At 38.6% G+C, this 16913-nt stretch overlaps 1 protein-coding gene across 1 annotated transcript in view; it reads left to right on the top strand.

The window, feature by feature from the left end:
- The window catches only part of LOC138165483 (probable ATP-dependent DNA helicase HFM1), a 126503-nt gene that overhangs the window by 85617 nt on the left and 23973 nt on the right, over nt 1–16913 (top strand). The window contains exons 30-33 of the mRNA XM_069093853.1: nt 7933–8028; nt 8227–8342; nt 9620–9699; nt 10830–10936. Coding sequence (XP_068949954.1) covers nt 7933–8028; nt 8227–8342; nt 9620–9699; nt 10830–10936 — 399 coding nt within the window. The remainder of the gene's footprint in view (nt 1–7932; nt 8029–8226; nt 8343–9619; nt 9700–10829; nt 10937–16913) is intronic.

Below are 16913 nucleotides of genomic sequence, written 5' to 3' on the forward strand. Positions count from 1 at the left end.
TTCCAGGAGGCTCCCAGAATCTTCAACAAATTTCTTAGTCCCAGGCCAAGTTATTTTTATTTCCTGAGAATAGCTATGTTGAGTCACTATGCACCAGATTGAGTTCATGTCTGGAATGACATAGTTTTCTGCATTCCTGTATTCTGGGAGGAGGTAATTCCTCATTGCCCTAACTTCCATCTCAGGGCAAAGGAACAGAGCCTTAGAGGTTATAGAATATTAAAGCTGCAGGAGAGCTGAGAGATCATCTGATTTAATCCCTTTTCGTTATAGATGAGGACACCAAGGCGAGAAAATAGTGTCTCGCTTTTGGTCACAGAACTAATTAGAGGTATGTCATGGATTAGAACTGAATTGCCTAATTCTCAATCTCTTGTTATTTCTACTATTTGCAAATAAGTCATAATTAATAGCTTTACATAGTCTATGTCCTTGGTTGAATTGGATTAATCAGGATCAGGTTAGGACTGCCTATCAGAGACAGATTTCTCAAAGGCCCCTAAAGAAAAGGTAGAAAATATGGGAGATGATGGAAGTCATTTGTATTCTATATAAAGGCTTCTTTATGGGGTTTATTGTTTCTTTTTGCAATATTTTGTTCATACAAAACAAATTAGTATAAAATTAAAGCTTACATTGAATTTGAATTTATTTGCATAGGTAGTGGGGAGAGCGAGTGAGCCACAGTTCCCAAATTAAGGTAAATCCCAGGATAAACATTAAATTAGGGAGAAGGTGAAATAGGTAAATGTCAGAAAAAGGTAACACTTTTGATTAATTTCCTTACTAACAAAAATTTATACATTATGAATTGTAGTAGCTAACAATATCACACCTTCCTACAATAATCCATCCTAAAATGTGATTTGGAGACATGTTACTAAAGAGATTAAGACAACTTCCTGGATGTGTAATCAAGATATAATAAACCATAAAATTTTAAATTATGAAGAAAAATGAGAAATGCAAACAGAAAAGTGGCAGTAGTCAAGTATTATGTAAGAAGGAGAATGTAGAATAAGAATTTTTTTAGGCTTTAGCACTGTCCAGTGCTTTATTATAGTGACAAGATGGTACCAGATTCTGTAAAGTGATTTCAACTGAGTGCAACTCTGGAAAGTTCAACCAAGCAACCGGCCAACAACAAATATTTATTTTTTGGATATTACCCCATCAAAGTCAACTTCTAACTAAACCCTCTGTGTCTGTATATATACCTTCTAACTGCCCCAACAGTTATAAAATTCTTGAGTTACAAGTACCATTTTCCCATGTAGAGATATATATAAGCAGTTTAACCTTATTGAATCCCTTATGTTTCCTCTTCCTTGTTTACCTTTTTATGCTTCTCTTGAGTCTTGTATTTGAAAATAAAATTTTCTGTTCAGCTCTGATCTTTTCATCAGGAATTCTTGAAAATCCTCTGTTCCATCAAGTATCCATTTTTCTCCTGAAGCATTATACTGAGTTTTTCTGGGTAGGTGATTCTTGGTTGTAATCTTAGCTCCTTTGCCTTCTAGAATATTATATTCCAAACCCTCTGATTCTTTTATGTAGAAGCTACTAAATCCTATGTAATCCTGAGTATGGCTCCATGATATTAGAACTATTTCTTTCTGGATGCTCGTAGTATTTTCTCTTTGACTTGGGAGTTCTGGAACTTGACTATTAATATTCCTAGGGTTTTCATTTTGGGATCTCTTTCAGGAAGTGATTGGTAGAGTGTTTAAATTTCTATTTTGCCCTCTGGTTCTAGGATACAAGGGCAGTTTTCCTTAATGATTTCTTGAAAAATCATGTCTAGGCCCTTTTTTTGTTCATGGCTTTCAGGTAGTCCAGTAATTCTTAAATTATCTCTATTTTCCAGGTGAGTTGTTTTTCCAATGAGATGTTATACATTTTTTTCCTATTTTTTCAGTCTTTTTATTTTGTTTCTTGATGTCTCCTAAAGTCATTAGCTTCTACTTGCCTAATTCTAATTTTTAAGGAATTAGTTTTTTTCAGTGAGCTTTTGGACCTCCTTTTCCATTTGGCCAATTCTACCTTTTAAGGAATCATTTTTGTCAGTGAATTTTTGTACATCATTTTCCATTTTTTTTTGTGCTTCCTTTACCAAACTCTTGACTTTTTTTCATGATTCTCTTTTATCATTTTCATTTCTTTTCCCAATTTTTCTTCTATTGATCTTATTTGTTTTTTAAAATACTTTTTGACCTCTTCCAGGAATTATTTTTGGGTCTGAGGCCAATTCACATTTTCTTTGAGGCTTAGCATCTAGGCATTTTGACATTGTTGTCCTCTTTGGAATTTGTGCTGTGATTTTTCCCTGTCAACATAATAGCTTTCTATGATCAGGTTCTTTTTCTGGGTTTCTTTGCTCATTTTTCCAGCCTATTTCATGACTTTTCAAGTTGGACTCTGCTCCTGGGATGCAGGAAGCATTGTCCCAAGCTTCTTGCGCTGGGGGCATGGTGCCTTGTAGCTGTCCTGCTGCGGTAGTAGAGGCCTCACAGACCTCACAGCTTCACAGTTGAACTGCTGTGCTGGGGACTGTGGGGCTTAGCCACTGACTGGTACCAGGTCTCCACGGCCTCTCCATTGGCTTGCTGGGTTGAGGCCTACTGCTGGATGGCCTGGATTCCTCCTTTACTGGACTACACTCCCCTTGTATGCAAGACTTTTCCAGACAACCTCCTAAGTTGTCTTGGGCTGGAAATTTGTTTCACCCTGCCCTTTCATCGGTTCTGCCACTCCAGAATTCATTTTAATGCATTATTTTATAGTCGTTTAGAGGTGAATTTGGGAAAGTTCAGGTGAGTTCCTGCCTTACCCTCCCATCTTATGGCTCCTCCTTTCTCCCAAACATTTATTCAGAGCCAAGCAGTGTGCTAAGCTCTGGGAAGGTAAAGAAAGGTGAAAGACAGTCCCTGCCCTAAAGATGCTCACAGTCTGAAGGGGGAGACAACAGGAAACAACAAAAAACAGACTTGAGAATTTCCAAGTGTGGGCCCAATCATGGATTATCAGTCTCTCATTCTGGGACCAACCTAAGCATGTTTAAGGAGGTTCATCACTAGGTTGGCCACATACGGACAAATATTTTAGCCATAGCTGCTCTTAAAGACTGTCTCCTGATGTGTTGGTTGAAACCTGTGTCAATGGAGAAAGGACCCACACTGACAAAAACACTGATTGTTGAAGAAGTGACATAGCATTGTCCTGGAGTGGAGCAGGGGAGGTAGAGGACAGGGACAGAGTTGTTTGAGTGGTCTATATGAATACCTTATTTGTTTGACAGTTATATCCCTAGAGCTGAGGGTTATGACAATTTGCTAAATGTATTTCTTAAGGACTTCCAACTTCCTTTTTTTCTAATGTTCTCTATTCACCAAGCAACCTTCTGATCTTAATTTGGTTTTCCAAGTAAGTTTCTGTACTGGGAAGAGAACGTGGTGACAGGCCAGCACAAATATCTTGTGTGCTGAGTAGTTACGTTTCTAATTGCAAATTCATAAATTAGCTTTCTGATTCATATCAGATTCAGCTGAATTTGAGTAGCATGAGCAAACCCAAGGGTAAGCTGACCCCTGAAGTACCAGCCTTTAGAACTAAAGAATTAGATCTTGGACCTGTGGCCACCTTATTACAATTTAAATAGTTTCAAAAAATGCCCCATCTCTTATCTATCTAATTACAATGTGATGCTTATATGTTTTAGCAAACACAGTATTTTCCAGATTTTTCCACTAAGTTTCTTCAAATCTTGTTATTCCTATAATCATTTACATTGTAGTGGCACATACATTACTTTTAAAAATCTTTTCTTTAATTAAGCAACTTTTTAAAAATGACCTTTAAATCAGTTTTCTAAAGTTCTCATTTAAATAAGTAAAGGAATTTCAAGTCTTAATTTATCTTTCAAAGAGTTTTCTAAAGCTTATTTTGTACCCTGTAGCTCCAAATTTCTTTGAATAAACATTTCAGCTGTTAGCTAAGAAGCCAGCAGTTTACTATCATGGACATTTGTTTTCTTCAGAATCATTAACATTTTATCCTACTGCCTCTATCCTCCTGAAGTGCTAACTTTTATCATAAGAGAGCATGTCAAGGAGATATCTTAGAACCATGCTGATTAGGTCCATGTGTTACCTCAAATAGTCCCTCATTACCATCAGACAATGCTTTGGTTGTTGTTCAGCCATTTCAGTCACGTCCAACTCTTTGTGATCCCATTGGTGTGGTTTGCTGTTTCCTTCTCCGGCTCATTTTACAGCTGAGGAAAATGAGGCAAACAGGGTTGACTGACTTACCCAGGATCACAGAGCTGGTGTCTGAGGATAGATTTGAACTCATCTTCTTGACGTAAGACCTGGTACTCTGTCCACTGCACCACCTCTTTTTACATCTCAGCTCACTGCCCTCACCCCCCATGCAGGCTTTGCAAACCCTTTTCATCTCTCCTTAAATTTCCCATCGCTTCTCCTCTCCCTACCCTTTTCTCTTCCTCATCTCATATCACCCAGTTAGTTTCTGCCACTCTTTCCTTCTTCGCCCCTCTCACATGAAAAGGTGGCCCTTCTTGCCACAGCAACCTCCTCTTCATACACAAGTGATCCCATTCTATCTTGTCTTTTCCAATAGATTTCTCCCTATATCATTCCCATTCTCTTTTCTATCTCTCTCTCTGATTACCAGTTGCTTCCCTGTTGCTTACAAACATGTCTGTGTCTCCCCCCCTCCTCAAAAAACTGTCTCTTGATCCATCCTTCCCTGCTAATTGTGGTCCTCCATCTCTCCTGCCTTTTAGGACTCAGCTTCTTTAGAAAGCCTTCTACAATAGCTCCTTCCATGTCCTTTCCTCTCACTCTCATCCTGCCTGCCTTCTGGCATAATCGTTCAACTGAACTGAACTGAAATTACCCTCTCTAAAGTTACCAACAGTCTCTTAATTTCAAAAAACTAGTAGCCTTTTCTCAATCTTCATCCTTCTTGACTTCCCTATAGCCTTTGATACTGTTGATCACTCTCTTCCTCTTGATGCTCTCATCGTTCTAGGTTTGCATGACTCTCCTGGTTCTCCTCCTACATTTCTGACTGTGCCTTCTCAGTCTTCTTTGCTGGATCTTGATCCTGGTCACTCCTGCTAGGTGTAGGTGTCCCACAGGGTTCTGTCTTGGGTCCTCCTCTCTTCTCCCTCTAAACTATTTCATTTGGTAACCTCATCAGATGCCTTTGATTTAATTATTGTCTTTATGTTGACATTCTCACATCTACTTATCCAGCCTTAGCCTCAGTATAGGCCTCTATTCTTGCATTTTCTATTGCCTATTAAACATCTTGAACCGAATGTCCAGTAGACCTCTTAAACTCTGATTATCCGAAACTAACCTCGTTATCTCACCCCAGACCTCCCCCTCCTAACTACCCTGTTATTGTTAAGGGTGCCACCATCCTCCCAATTTCCTAGACTTGCAACCTAGGTATCATCCTTAACTCTTCACTTTCTCTCACCCTTCATAGCTAATCTATTGCCTAGTCCTGTCAGTTATCCCTTTGTAACATTTCTTGTATATGCCCCTTTCTCTCCTCTGATAACTGCCATGACCCTCTTATGGGGCCTCTTCACTTCATGCCTAGACTATTACAAAAACCTTCTGGTTGGTCTGCTTGCCACAAATCTCTTTGCACTCCAGTACATCTTCCCCTCAGTTGTTAAAGAGTGATTTTTCCAAAGCACAGATCTGACCATGTCACATCTCCTCCCCCTCAAACCCCTGTCTCCCACTGAATAAACTCCATTGACTTCCTGTCACCCCTGGGCTCAAATATAAAATTTTCTGTTTGGCATTCAAAGCCCTTCATGACCTCCCCTTCCCCACACATTCCCATTCCCTTATAATATATATAATATATACCCTACCATGGACTCCAGTCTTGTGACATTGATCTTCTTCCTGTTCCTTGATCAAGACACTCCACCTCCAGACTCGAGGTGCCTAATTTTCACTAGCTATTCCCCATGTGCTTTCTCGCCTTATCTCGGTCTCTTTACTTCCTTCAAATCTCAGCTATAATCCTCCCTTCTACAGGAAGCTGTTCCCAATCCCCTTACTCTAGTGCCTTTGCTCTCTTGATTGTTTCCAGTTTTTCCTATAGATTGATTGTTTGTACATAGTTATCTGCATGTTGTCTCCCGCATTAGATTGGGATCTCCTTGAAACCTTTCTTTGCATCCCCAACATTTATCCTTGTATATAATAGGTGCCTAATAAATGTTTATTGACTGAATATGTACACACACACACACACACACACACACATGCCCCAGATTGAAAAAGCAGGCATTTCTTCCTTCTATTTTTGTATCCTTTTCCTTTTTCATAATCATCAGCATCTCAGTTTATTAGCATCAATAGTGTGCTTGACTTTAGCAGAAACGTTTTCTATTAATTCTGTGTTTCTGTGATGAAATGCCAAGTTTGTGCCCTCATGACCACTTCTGTCACCTAAGGATATAACAACTTCTTCTAGTAGCCTGTGGCCTCCAGATATAGCCCTTTTCATACTCCTCCACAGGAATAAAGCACCCATATCCATAGCAACGCAATCTCTAGCTGTCTGTCTTGACTATAGCAAAGACAATTTTATTATAAGTTTAAAATTTTATCATGTTATAAATTATATGCAGGTAGTCAAATAAAGTCACATTAAGTAGATAGCAGGTGTAACTTTATCCAACTTAGGGGATCGGTCTTCAAGATGTCCAGATGCAAGGGGATATGTGATAGAAGCCATATTCATATAGCTTTGAATTTGGGTTCAAATCCTGCCTATAATTCTTACTATCTTACTACCTTACTTACTATGTCTTGGAACATGTTATGTTACCTCCATGGACCTCAATTTCCTCATATGTAAAATGAGACTGCATTAAATGGCCCCTTAAATCCCTTTGAGGTTTAGATATATGATCTTATAACATTTATTCCTGTAGATATATAATTTATGTCCATTGTTTGAGAAATAGCACACCTAAATTTGGAGAGGCTTATTATCTGATTATCTGTAAGGAAATGTGTTTTTGGAGCCACCATCACTCTCAAGGACTACATACTAAATTACAGAGGTAATGAGGTCTGCGTCAGTGGTGGAAAACGAAGTTACAAATATTTGAAACACTAGATACACATGATCATAGAATAATAAGATAATAATCGGAAAGAGGCCTTAAAGATCATGTAATCCAACCCCTTCCTTTTTCAGATTGGAAAACTAAAGGCCAGAAAGAAGAAATTAATGAAAATGCACTTATTTATAAATGTAAAAACAGTTTTTAAGTGCTTTCTTTTTTCTTTACACTGTGCTAAGTGCTTATGATTGTGTTTTAAGCAGTCATTCAAGATCACACAATGAATTACTTATAACCAACTTTGCTTTGGAACATGAATAGAGTATTCAAGCTAACATTTGACAAATTTCAAGGCTTCAGGAAATGTTGGGTGTCAGTTGCCTTTAATGGCACCCTAGCCACAAATTAATCTACATAGTCTAAAAATTCTCTGTTGCAAATAGCTTTTTTCTAATCTCTTATTATTTTCACTGTTACTACCCTAGATGAAGCCCTCACTGTGTCTTGACTGGACTATTACTTTCACCTCAAAATGGGTCTTTCTGTCCTCAGTCATTTCCTTTTCCAGTGCATTCTTATGAATCACTACCAAACTGACCTTCATATTGATTGTCAAGACCAGCTGTGCTTTTCTCAAGAATGTTCTTGTAATACTGTATAAGGAAAATGGTGATATCTGAGGAAGGCTGCTTCTCATAATCACTTTGTTTAGTGAATGTATAAAAGAAACAAAATGAAAATCAGTAACATTAAATTAAGCATAGTAATAGATTCTTATCCTTATTGTCATTATCATTCTTCAGGAAGCATCTGCAACAGAAAGAACACTTGCAAAATATCTGGAAACAGAGACTGCCACCATCATTGTAAAAATAAAGATACATGTGGGCATGATTGCTGTGAGTTTCTTAGAATGGGGTCATTTCAGGCTTTAAAATTTTACAATGGTAATGCTTATGTTATCTTGAATATAGTCTCTATGTACAACTTTATTTCTTTTGTATGCAATATGAGAAAAGATAACTTAGATTCTGAGAAATTAGTCTCTATAAAAACATGTAAATGTGACCTAAAGAATCTTAAATTTCTCTTCAAAGGTAAAATTGGAGTTGCACAAAAGTCAGAAATGAAAGAGTCAACATTTTCTTCCTATCTAACTGATTTAAGACACAGGGATGCCATTTCATCTGTTCCCCCAGTTAAACGCCTCAAGGTTAGTTTTCTGAACAATACCATATTGTTTAGTTCTGTTCTGTATCAATTAAATATGCATGTATATTCACCTGTCTCTAGATTCTCTGATATAGGCATCTCTAGTTCTTTCAGCCAGGCTTCAGATGGCATGATCTGCAGGCTCTCCACCATCGTATTTGCCACCTTTTCTGGACCACCACCAGATTATTGATGTCTTTTCTGAAATGTGGCATCCAGAATGGAATACAATACTACAGATGTGGTCTGACCAGGGCATAGTATAGTGAGATTACCAGTTACTTCCTTGTCCTAGATACAGTGCCTTTCTTAAGTCTTAAGACTGCATTAACTGACTTGGCCACCATACCATACTGTTGACTCATATTGAACTTCTAGTCCACTAAAACCCCCAGATCTTTATTAGACAAACTGCCATCTAACCATGTCTCACTATTTTGTACTTATAAAATTGAATTTTTTAATCAAAGTGAATTATATTACATTTAAACTTAGCAGATTTAGCCCAGTGACCTAGCCTGTCACTATTTTTTTTTGATACTAATAACTGTTGTTCAGTATCTTACTCCTGCTCTGTTTGTTTTCTTTAGGGACTTACCAATAAGGGTAAACTGCTAACTCCTATGTTGTCTTTTTTGGGCTCTATCTTAAATGGAACACTGAAATTAAAGATCTTATCTGCCAAGCCTTTGTCCTACCTCCATATGCAAGACCTTGAATAATTCTTAAAGGCAGACCTTGAACAAAAACTCCCTTCCCAAGTGATCTGAGAGTTCCCACCAGATGAAAGAAAAGTCAGTAGGATGTCATGTTGCTGTACCCAATGAATGAATTTCAGTACTGTTTCATGCTGTTTAATGAAACCAGATCAGCAGCTAGGGTTGGAGCAGTATATATCCTCTTATGGAGCCAGGGAGTGGAATCAGGGTGATGGTAGAGCACTCATTTCTTGGCTAAGATGAAAAGAGATGGAATGATTCATATCACAAGAGGCTAAAAGGAGGGATATAGTGAGAGTGGACCTAGTACATAGAATTTGAAGTAATTTCTGCTTCCACCAGTACCAGACCACCTTGTCCGGTAGTACAAGATTACTTCATGGCAGCCAGCTGTAGTTTCCCTGCTTTGTTTTGTGTTTTCAGTTTTTCTTGTTAATTTATAACCTTTGTATATATGCCCAAGGATCTTCATTAAACCCTTCATCTGTTAAAATTTATTCATGTGTAATAGAGAGTGAATTTGTTTTTTCTTCCAGTAATTTGTTTTTTCATCCGATAGATGCAGATAAATAAATCTCAAAATGTGGATCTTAAGAAATTTCATTTTACTCCAAGGGCTTTGCTTCCAGTTTTCCCAAGGTACTACCGCTACTGCTACTCCTGTTACTACTACATTATGCTTGGAAGTTGTATCTGCAGGGAAACTCTGAACATAAATCTTCTTTTCTTATAAGCACAAACATAGTAGAGCACATTCAACCAGGAGTCATTTAACCTGAAGTTAAGCACAGGCTCTTCTGTATGACCATTGCCAGATGCTCAATCTTTCTGGGCTTCAGTGGCCTCATCCAAAAATACAATTGTTGGACTAGATGTTCCCCCAAATCCTTCCCAACTCTGACTTTCTATGCGTAGCAGGAATGTGCTTATTCAAGAAAAGGGTTGCTATCATGTGCCCTTAGCTTTCAGTGTTCATTTTAAGGATGTAGAGTAGTTCCAAAGGACCTTTCTCCCAAAATACTGCTGTTACACCATCTTCAGGAATGCTAGGCATGTTAGGCCAAACCATGAAGAAAGCAAAGTCTTCTCTGCAATCCCTTCCCCACTGTAAGATGAGTGGAACTAGGGTGTTCCCTTTCTGGCCAGGGATCCCCTAGGTTTTTTGCCATAATTCACTCAGTACCCACCTTCTGTTATACTCAGTTATCTTGTATCTTATCCCCTTGTACTCTGTGAGTTCCAAAAGATCCATGTGATCATGAAGACCATAATGTAATTTGATAAGCAAAATTATGCTCATGAGAGAAAGGACTGAAGTAGAAGGTTGCCCCTTCTACAACCCAGGCACTGAAAGGAAACGTTTCTTCCCTCTCCTAAGAATGCTTTTTATCAGTGGCCTTCTATACCCAACACCTTTGTTGTCTAGTCTTAAAAATAATAAGAATGGTGGGAATTTCAGACAAAGAAGGGATGGCAAAGTTGTGGAAGTCAGAAAGAGGAGATGTGTGGGTGCAGGTGGGATTTCTCAATATAACTTTCACATTACACTAAGTAGAAAACTCTCTAATCCATGTATGTACAACTCTAGCCCAATATGTATATATTTCCACCTCCTTTCTTCCCACTTCAGATTGACATAAGTGACTCGGAAAAGGGATGAATGAGTGGGTCATAGATTTTCCCCCATTTGTTTGAATAAGTGGTTTTTAGTCTCTTATTAATTTTTATATTTATTTCCAATTTTCTCTTGTTTCCACAAATCTATAAAGGTCGAAATGTACACAAATTTCTCCATCTTTAGTGAAAAAATGGGATTCTCCTGAAGTCTGTGAAAAATCCCAGCAACAATTGCAATCAGCTTATTATGGAGAAAAGGGTAAGTTACCACAGGTATGTTGCAATAAGGGAAATGATTTTTCATTACTTCAGATTGAAATGTAATAATATTGAAAAACAAACATCTAAAATTATTCTAACCACCAACTCAGCTACATTTACTGTTGAATTACTGGTTCAAGTTCAATCAATCAGTTATTCAAGGGTGATGATACCAATACAATGAATACAGCGGTCCCTGCCCACCAGGGGCTTACCGCTGGTCATCCTCATTGTTTTTACAGTCTAACAGAGGAGACCAATTTTCTGTCTAATTTTTATTTTTATTCATATCATAATCACAAAATAGAATAGATATTTGCATACATAGTACAATGGAAAAGATCATATAAGAAAGGGCAGGTGTCTCTATTATATACAGCTCACTTTTCATTTTAAGAATCTCCTATGACCAGTCTGTAGCTTTTAAAATGCCCTGTTTTTCTGACCTTCTTTCTGTTATTTCAGAGGATCTTTCTATTTCTCTTGGAAGAGAGGGAAATTCCTTTCCTTGGCATTTTGCTAAAGTAGAATTCTGTGATCCCTGATATCTTTTCACTTAAATGTCATACATGCCCTACATATGATCTGGATACATTTATCTAAGCGAAAGAAAAATATGAGAATGTGGGGTTACATATAAATATGTATGCACACATATAAATACATAGTCAACAAAGGAAAGCTAAAGAAGTATATTTAATTTGTATGCTTAAGCATGTAAATGTTTCAGTTTAAACACCTTTTCTACTTCAGTGCACTTGTGATCTCATTAACATATGTACTCCATACAACAATGCAGATCACAATCCATCCATGCCTTCCTGCCTGTGTGACTGTTATACCTGTCTTCCCATGAGTCCTTTACAAGTGATTCACCTCATGTACCAGGATATTTCTGTAGATCTGGAGACTGTATCTGCTGGCAGACAGACGATTCTTCCAGACCCAGGAAGCAGTAAGGCTGTGTGACCATATTTGAAAAGATAGTTTCTTCGTGCTCGCATCCTAAAGAAAGGAGAGAATGAAGCCTTGTAGGAAGTGAGAGATGAGCAATTCATTTGAGAGGACGTGACTTGTCCGTGGCACACTGAGAGAGAAACAGAGGAGCTTTGGGGATCAGCAGTGCCACTGCTGCTGGTGATGCCACTGCTGTGATTTGGGGGCTGAGCCCCATGGAGCCAATACTTAAAAGACTGCAGTGGTCTGTGCTGAGAATGGTGACAGTGATGCCTAACCTCTCCTTTCTCTTTTCTCTCCCCAGGGAGGAGATCTATCTGTTCCAAAGATTATCAGTTTCTTTAAAACTATTGCTTATAATGTTTACCTAGCCATGTCCAGTATCTTTTATTTTTATTTTTGGAGAGGGGAAGGTAGGGCACTTGGGGTTAAGTGACTTGCCCAAGGTCACATGGCTAGTTTTGTGTTGTGTCTGAGGTCAGATTCTGACTCCAGGACCGGTGCTCTAGTCACCGCGCCACCTAGCTGCCCCAGTGCTTTGGTATCTTGATAGCAAACTAGCATCAAGATGAAACTGCAATTTACCCAATGGGTGATGAGTTTCTATCCAGCCTCAGACAGTCACTAGCTGTGTGACCCTGGGCAAGTCACTTAACCTTGTCTGCCTCAGTTTCCTCATCTGAAAAATAAGCCTGAGAAGGAAATGGTACCATACTAGTATCTCTGCCAAGGAAACCTCAAATGAGGTTGTGAAAAGTTAGATAGGACTTAGTAATGACTGAACAACAATCTCATTTGCTCAAGGATGGTTTGGAGGGAGGTCTGGTTGGCTCCCCAGGGAAAGAGAAGGAACCTCTCTAAAGTGTTGAAAGTGCAGGGGGTTTTCTTTTCTGGGCCTCAAAAGAACTAGTTACCATTAAGCACTATTATAATTTCTCAAAAGCAGGGGAAAGGGAAGCCATGTGAATCCAAAATAACATGAATTCCCCTGGGCAAAGAATAAATAAAATAGCAATATTAGGAGGAAAGGTCTGATCAACAGCAGCTTTTTCTCTAAGACCCTGTGTTTTATTGGCTTCAGGTAAACTGCTTCTGATCAGTCTTATCAGGGTTTCCCCCAACAGGTACAGGAAGCTCCATCTAGGCAGGGGTGAAGGCACTGGCTAACGGAAAGTAATACCTGTTGGAACACCTGAAGATAGGAGCTGGGACATAGTGACTACTCACATGAGAGAGACCAGAGAGCTCGAGTAATTCACTTTCCTGCTAAGCCCAGTGACTCCAAAACAAGCAACTGCAGCCGCTGTTCCATGTGGAAACCAGTGGAATATATATCATTTTGTCTAGGTTAGCAGGGCAGAATTTGGCATGGAGTTGAAAAAGCCTTTGTTAGTCTCTCTCCTCTAAACCTTATTAGTTTTGTGTCCTGGACTTTAACCTCTTTGCATCTGAGGCAGTTGTGAGGACTTCTCTACTGAATGATAGATGAACGCCAGTCTGTATTGTGAAAGGAATTAGCGCACAAGGATTTCCTCCTGCTGACCTGACCGCAGATCTACTGTGTGTTCTCATGTAGCCGATAACATGCCTTGCCCTGCTTGTCTGGCACAATTCATTAGTACTGTGCTGTAGAAGCGCATATCTACTACATACCATCCATTCCTCTTTAGTTGACCTTCCATTTTTATCCTTCCAGAGTGTTGGTATGTTCTGACTTGTAGCCATAAAATATCATTGGAAGAATAATGGTGTTAAAGATAGCCCTTGGTTTCATGAAGAAGCTTGGAATTATTAAAAAGCCCTGAAGAGTTTCCCAGAGATGATTTAGTCTGCTCTTACTCTCCTGTTCAATTTTGGGCCCCACCTATTTTTCATTTGTTACATCTTTTCATCATCTATCCATTGATAAATGAGCTCTGTCCATTCAACTGCTTATCATAGCTAGGATGGAATACTTGTGGTTGGGGGTGTCAATGTATTTCTTCCCAGGTTCTTTGGCAGCTTAGGTCCCCTTCTCAAGGCAACCTGTAGGCCAAGTACCTTTGAGTGATTATGGAGCTCATTTGGGAAGTTCTGCAGTGTTTTCTGTTGAATCAAAATCATCCACAAACAGGAGCATTTTGGAAGACCCCATCCATCTGTAATAAGGGGTTTTTAACCTGGAGTCTGTGACCTTTTTTTAACATTTAGAAAGCTTTATTCTGAGAAGGAATCTTTGGCACCTGTGCCAAAGGGGCCTATCACACAAAAGTGATTAGGAACCCCTGATTTATAGGGAATCTTGCTTCCATTTGTTCTTTGTGCTATACATCCTTCAAAGTGACAGTGGCAAATATTTTTGGCAAGAATTCATCTTCTAATTTTGTGCCTCATTTGATAGTAGTAACCAATCATCAAAGATTACTATTATCTCTATTGTTATGTCTGGTTATAAAGGGTATCTTATACAATTTGGCACGTACATGGGAAACACCTGATTTGGAAGAGAGTTTTTTAAGGTAGCATTTTGCTCTACCAAGTAGCATCTGTGCCTTTCACTCAGCTAGATGATTGTAAAGATGGGGGTCTGTCTGCTTTGGATACATATTGTTTGTGAAATCCTGGCTATTCCCTTCTCATACTTTGATCAGAGATGCCCTTGATGTGTAGACGTGTAGTTTATTCTCATAAACAGACATGCAGTTTGGTAGTTGTTGATATTCTCTAAGTCACCAGTTTGTCTGTAATAATGAGGTCCCAGATTTTTTCCAAAGCTTTTGATATCCTCTTTAAATACCTTGGAAATCAATCCCTCATCTGCCCTCAAAATCAGGTTACCTATAACACAGAGGCCCTCTGTGTATACTTGGTCTAGTCCAGCTGTAGTTTTCATCTTCATTTTTGTCAGGGCCATTTCTGCTTTCCCAAGAAGCACATCAAAGACTGAGATGTCAGAGTATAAGATGCTGGCTTCGTGTCTTTGACAGTGAAAAGAATTTGGTATGAAAATCATGATAGATTTTTTTCCCACTTTTTTGCTGTTTGTTGTCCTCCCTCTACTTTCATTTTTAAATACTTCTGGGATGACTTGCTTTAATAGGTCTCTTGTCAGATTTTATACCTTCTTTGCAATGTATTGCTTCTCACTGTATTGTTTTATGAGGTGATGGTGCTTGTAACCTTCCATGAAGTTTCACAAATGAGCTTATATTCTAAAACTAGTGCTGTTCTTGGTTTTGATATCTCTGCTTGGTAATGTTGTGTTTACTGGTTAAGGCAGTTTTAAATATACATGTGTGTATATACATATACATGCATATATGTAAAACTTAATTTGACTTTCTTAAATCTTTTTAGAAATACTTTTCACATTTTGACTGTCTCTAAAATGGTCCAGTATAATTCTGCACCTTTTTTACTAAATTTTTCTGGATTTTGGTACATAGTCGAAGTATAATCTAACTTTATTGTCTTCTAATGTGTCATTTTTTTTTTTGTAACAGTGCCTGTTTCCATATGTTTTTCCTCTATAAAACTGTGGCACATATGCTTACTCACCTACTTGCAGTATAGAAGCATAGAACCTGGCTGAACTTTTTGGAGGGTCCGTGGGGGAAGATTAAATCATCTCCTTGAAGTCACATTGTTGAAGTAGCATGATAGAGTGCTGAACTTCAGTTCAGAAACACCTGGGTTCAAATTCTTCCTCAGACACTTTAAAGTCTTTGACCCTGGGCAAGTCACTTCATCTATGTATGCCTCAGGCTATTCCCTAGGATTTATCTTCTGAGTCAGAAGGGGCCTGCATTCTATCAATAGAGGGAATTCCTCAAGCTGGTGAAATCATAGATCCTTCAACTATGTGTCCCCTTTATAACATGTCACTGAGGGGAAAGGATTCAAAAGTACGTGTGGTAATGTCTTATAGGAAAACCTCTTACGTGCATCTTCTTCCCTCATGCATGCTTAAGCTGCTATTTTCTAAAACCTCATCCAGGCAAGGATGAGAGTATATTTACCAAGCTAGTTCATTTTTATAAATAATTACTTAAGCACAAGAAATAGTCAAGAAAAGACCCATTATTTCCACCTAGAATTTCAAAGTGTTTGCCCTCTTTTCTCAAAACCTGAATAAAAACAACATTAAAGAAAGGATATGGAAAGAGAGTTTACTTCACTATTTTTAATTATTGTCACTCCTTACATTTTTCATATATATCTATGTATGTGTATACATGTTACATATATGTAATATATATTCAACTTACTGTTTCTCCATATTACTGCTTTTTTTTTCATCCTTCAACAAATCATTATTAAATTCAATAAACATTTATTCCTTTCTTACTATGACCAGAACTCTGTGCTAGGTACAGGAGGAAAGACCAAGTTTATATTAGATGAGGTATATGCCCTTGTGGAGTCTGTAGCCTAATTAACAGCTATAAGCTGCTAGGTAGTGCTAGATAGAGTGCTAGATCTGAGGTCAGGAAGACCTAGGTTCAAACCCAGCCTCAAATACTTAACTGTGTGACCGTGGGCAAGTCACTTCACCGCTGCCTGCCTCAGTTTCCTCACCTGTAAAATGGGGATGATAACAGCACCTACCTCCCAAGGTGGTTGTGAGGACAAGATGAGATATTTGTAACACACTTAGCTAGTGCCTGGCACATAGTAGGCACTTCATAAATGCTTGTTCTTTTCTCTAATTATAAGGATATGACCTATATACAGATGACTCAGTGGCATCCACTCCGGGCCATCTCCCCCATTTATAACTGCTAGTTACAGATTTGGTTCCCAGAGAGTAACTGCCAGGTAGGAATCACACACAGAGGGTCCATAGTCCTAACACTAAAGCTCACAAGCCCACACAAGTGAATCACACTCAGAGGCTCCATAGTCCTAACACTAAATAAAGCTCACAAGCCCGCACTAGTGAATCACACTCAGAGGCTCCATAGTCCTAACACTAAAGCTCACAAGCCCACGCTAGTGAATCACACTCAGAGGCTCCATAGTCCTAACACTAAAGCTCA

The sequence above is a fragment of the Petaurus breviceps genome, unplaced genomic scaffold (assembly GCF_028583685.1).
Source record: "Petaurus breviceps papuanus isolate PSGF00001 unplaced genomic scaffold, PetGlider_PUasm1.0 209, whole genome shotgun sequence".
Taxonomy (NCBI): Eukaryota; Metazoa; Chordata; class Mammalia; order Diprotodontia; family Petauridae; genus Petaurus; species Petaurus breviceps.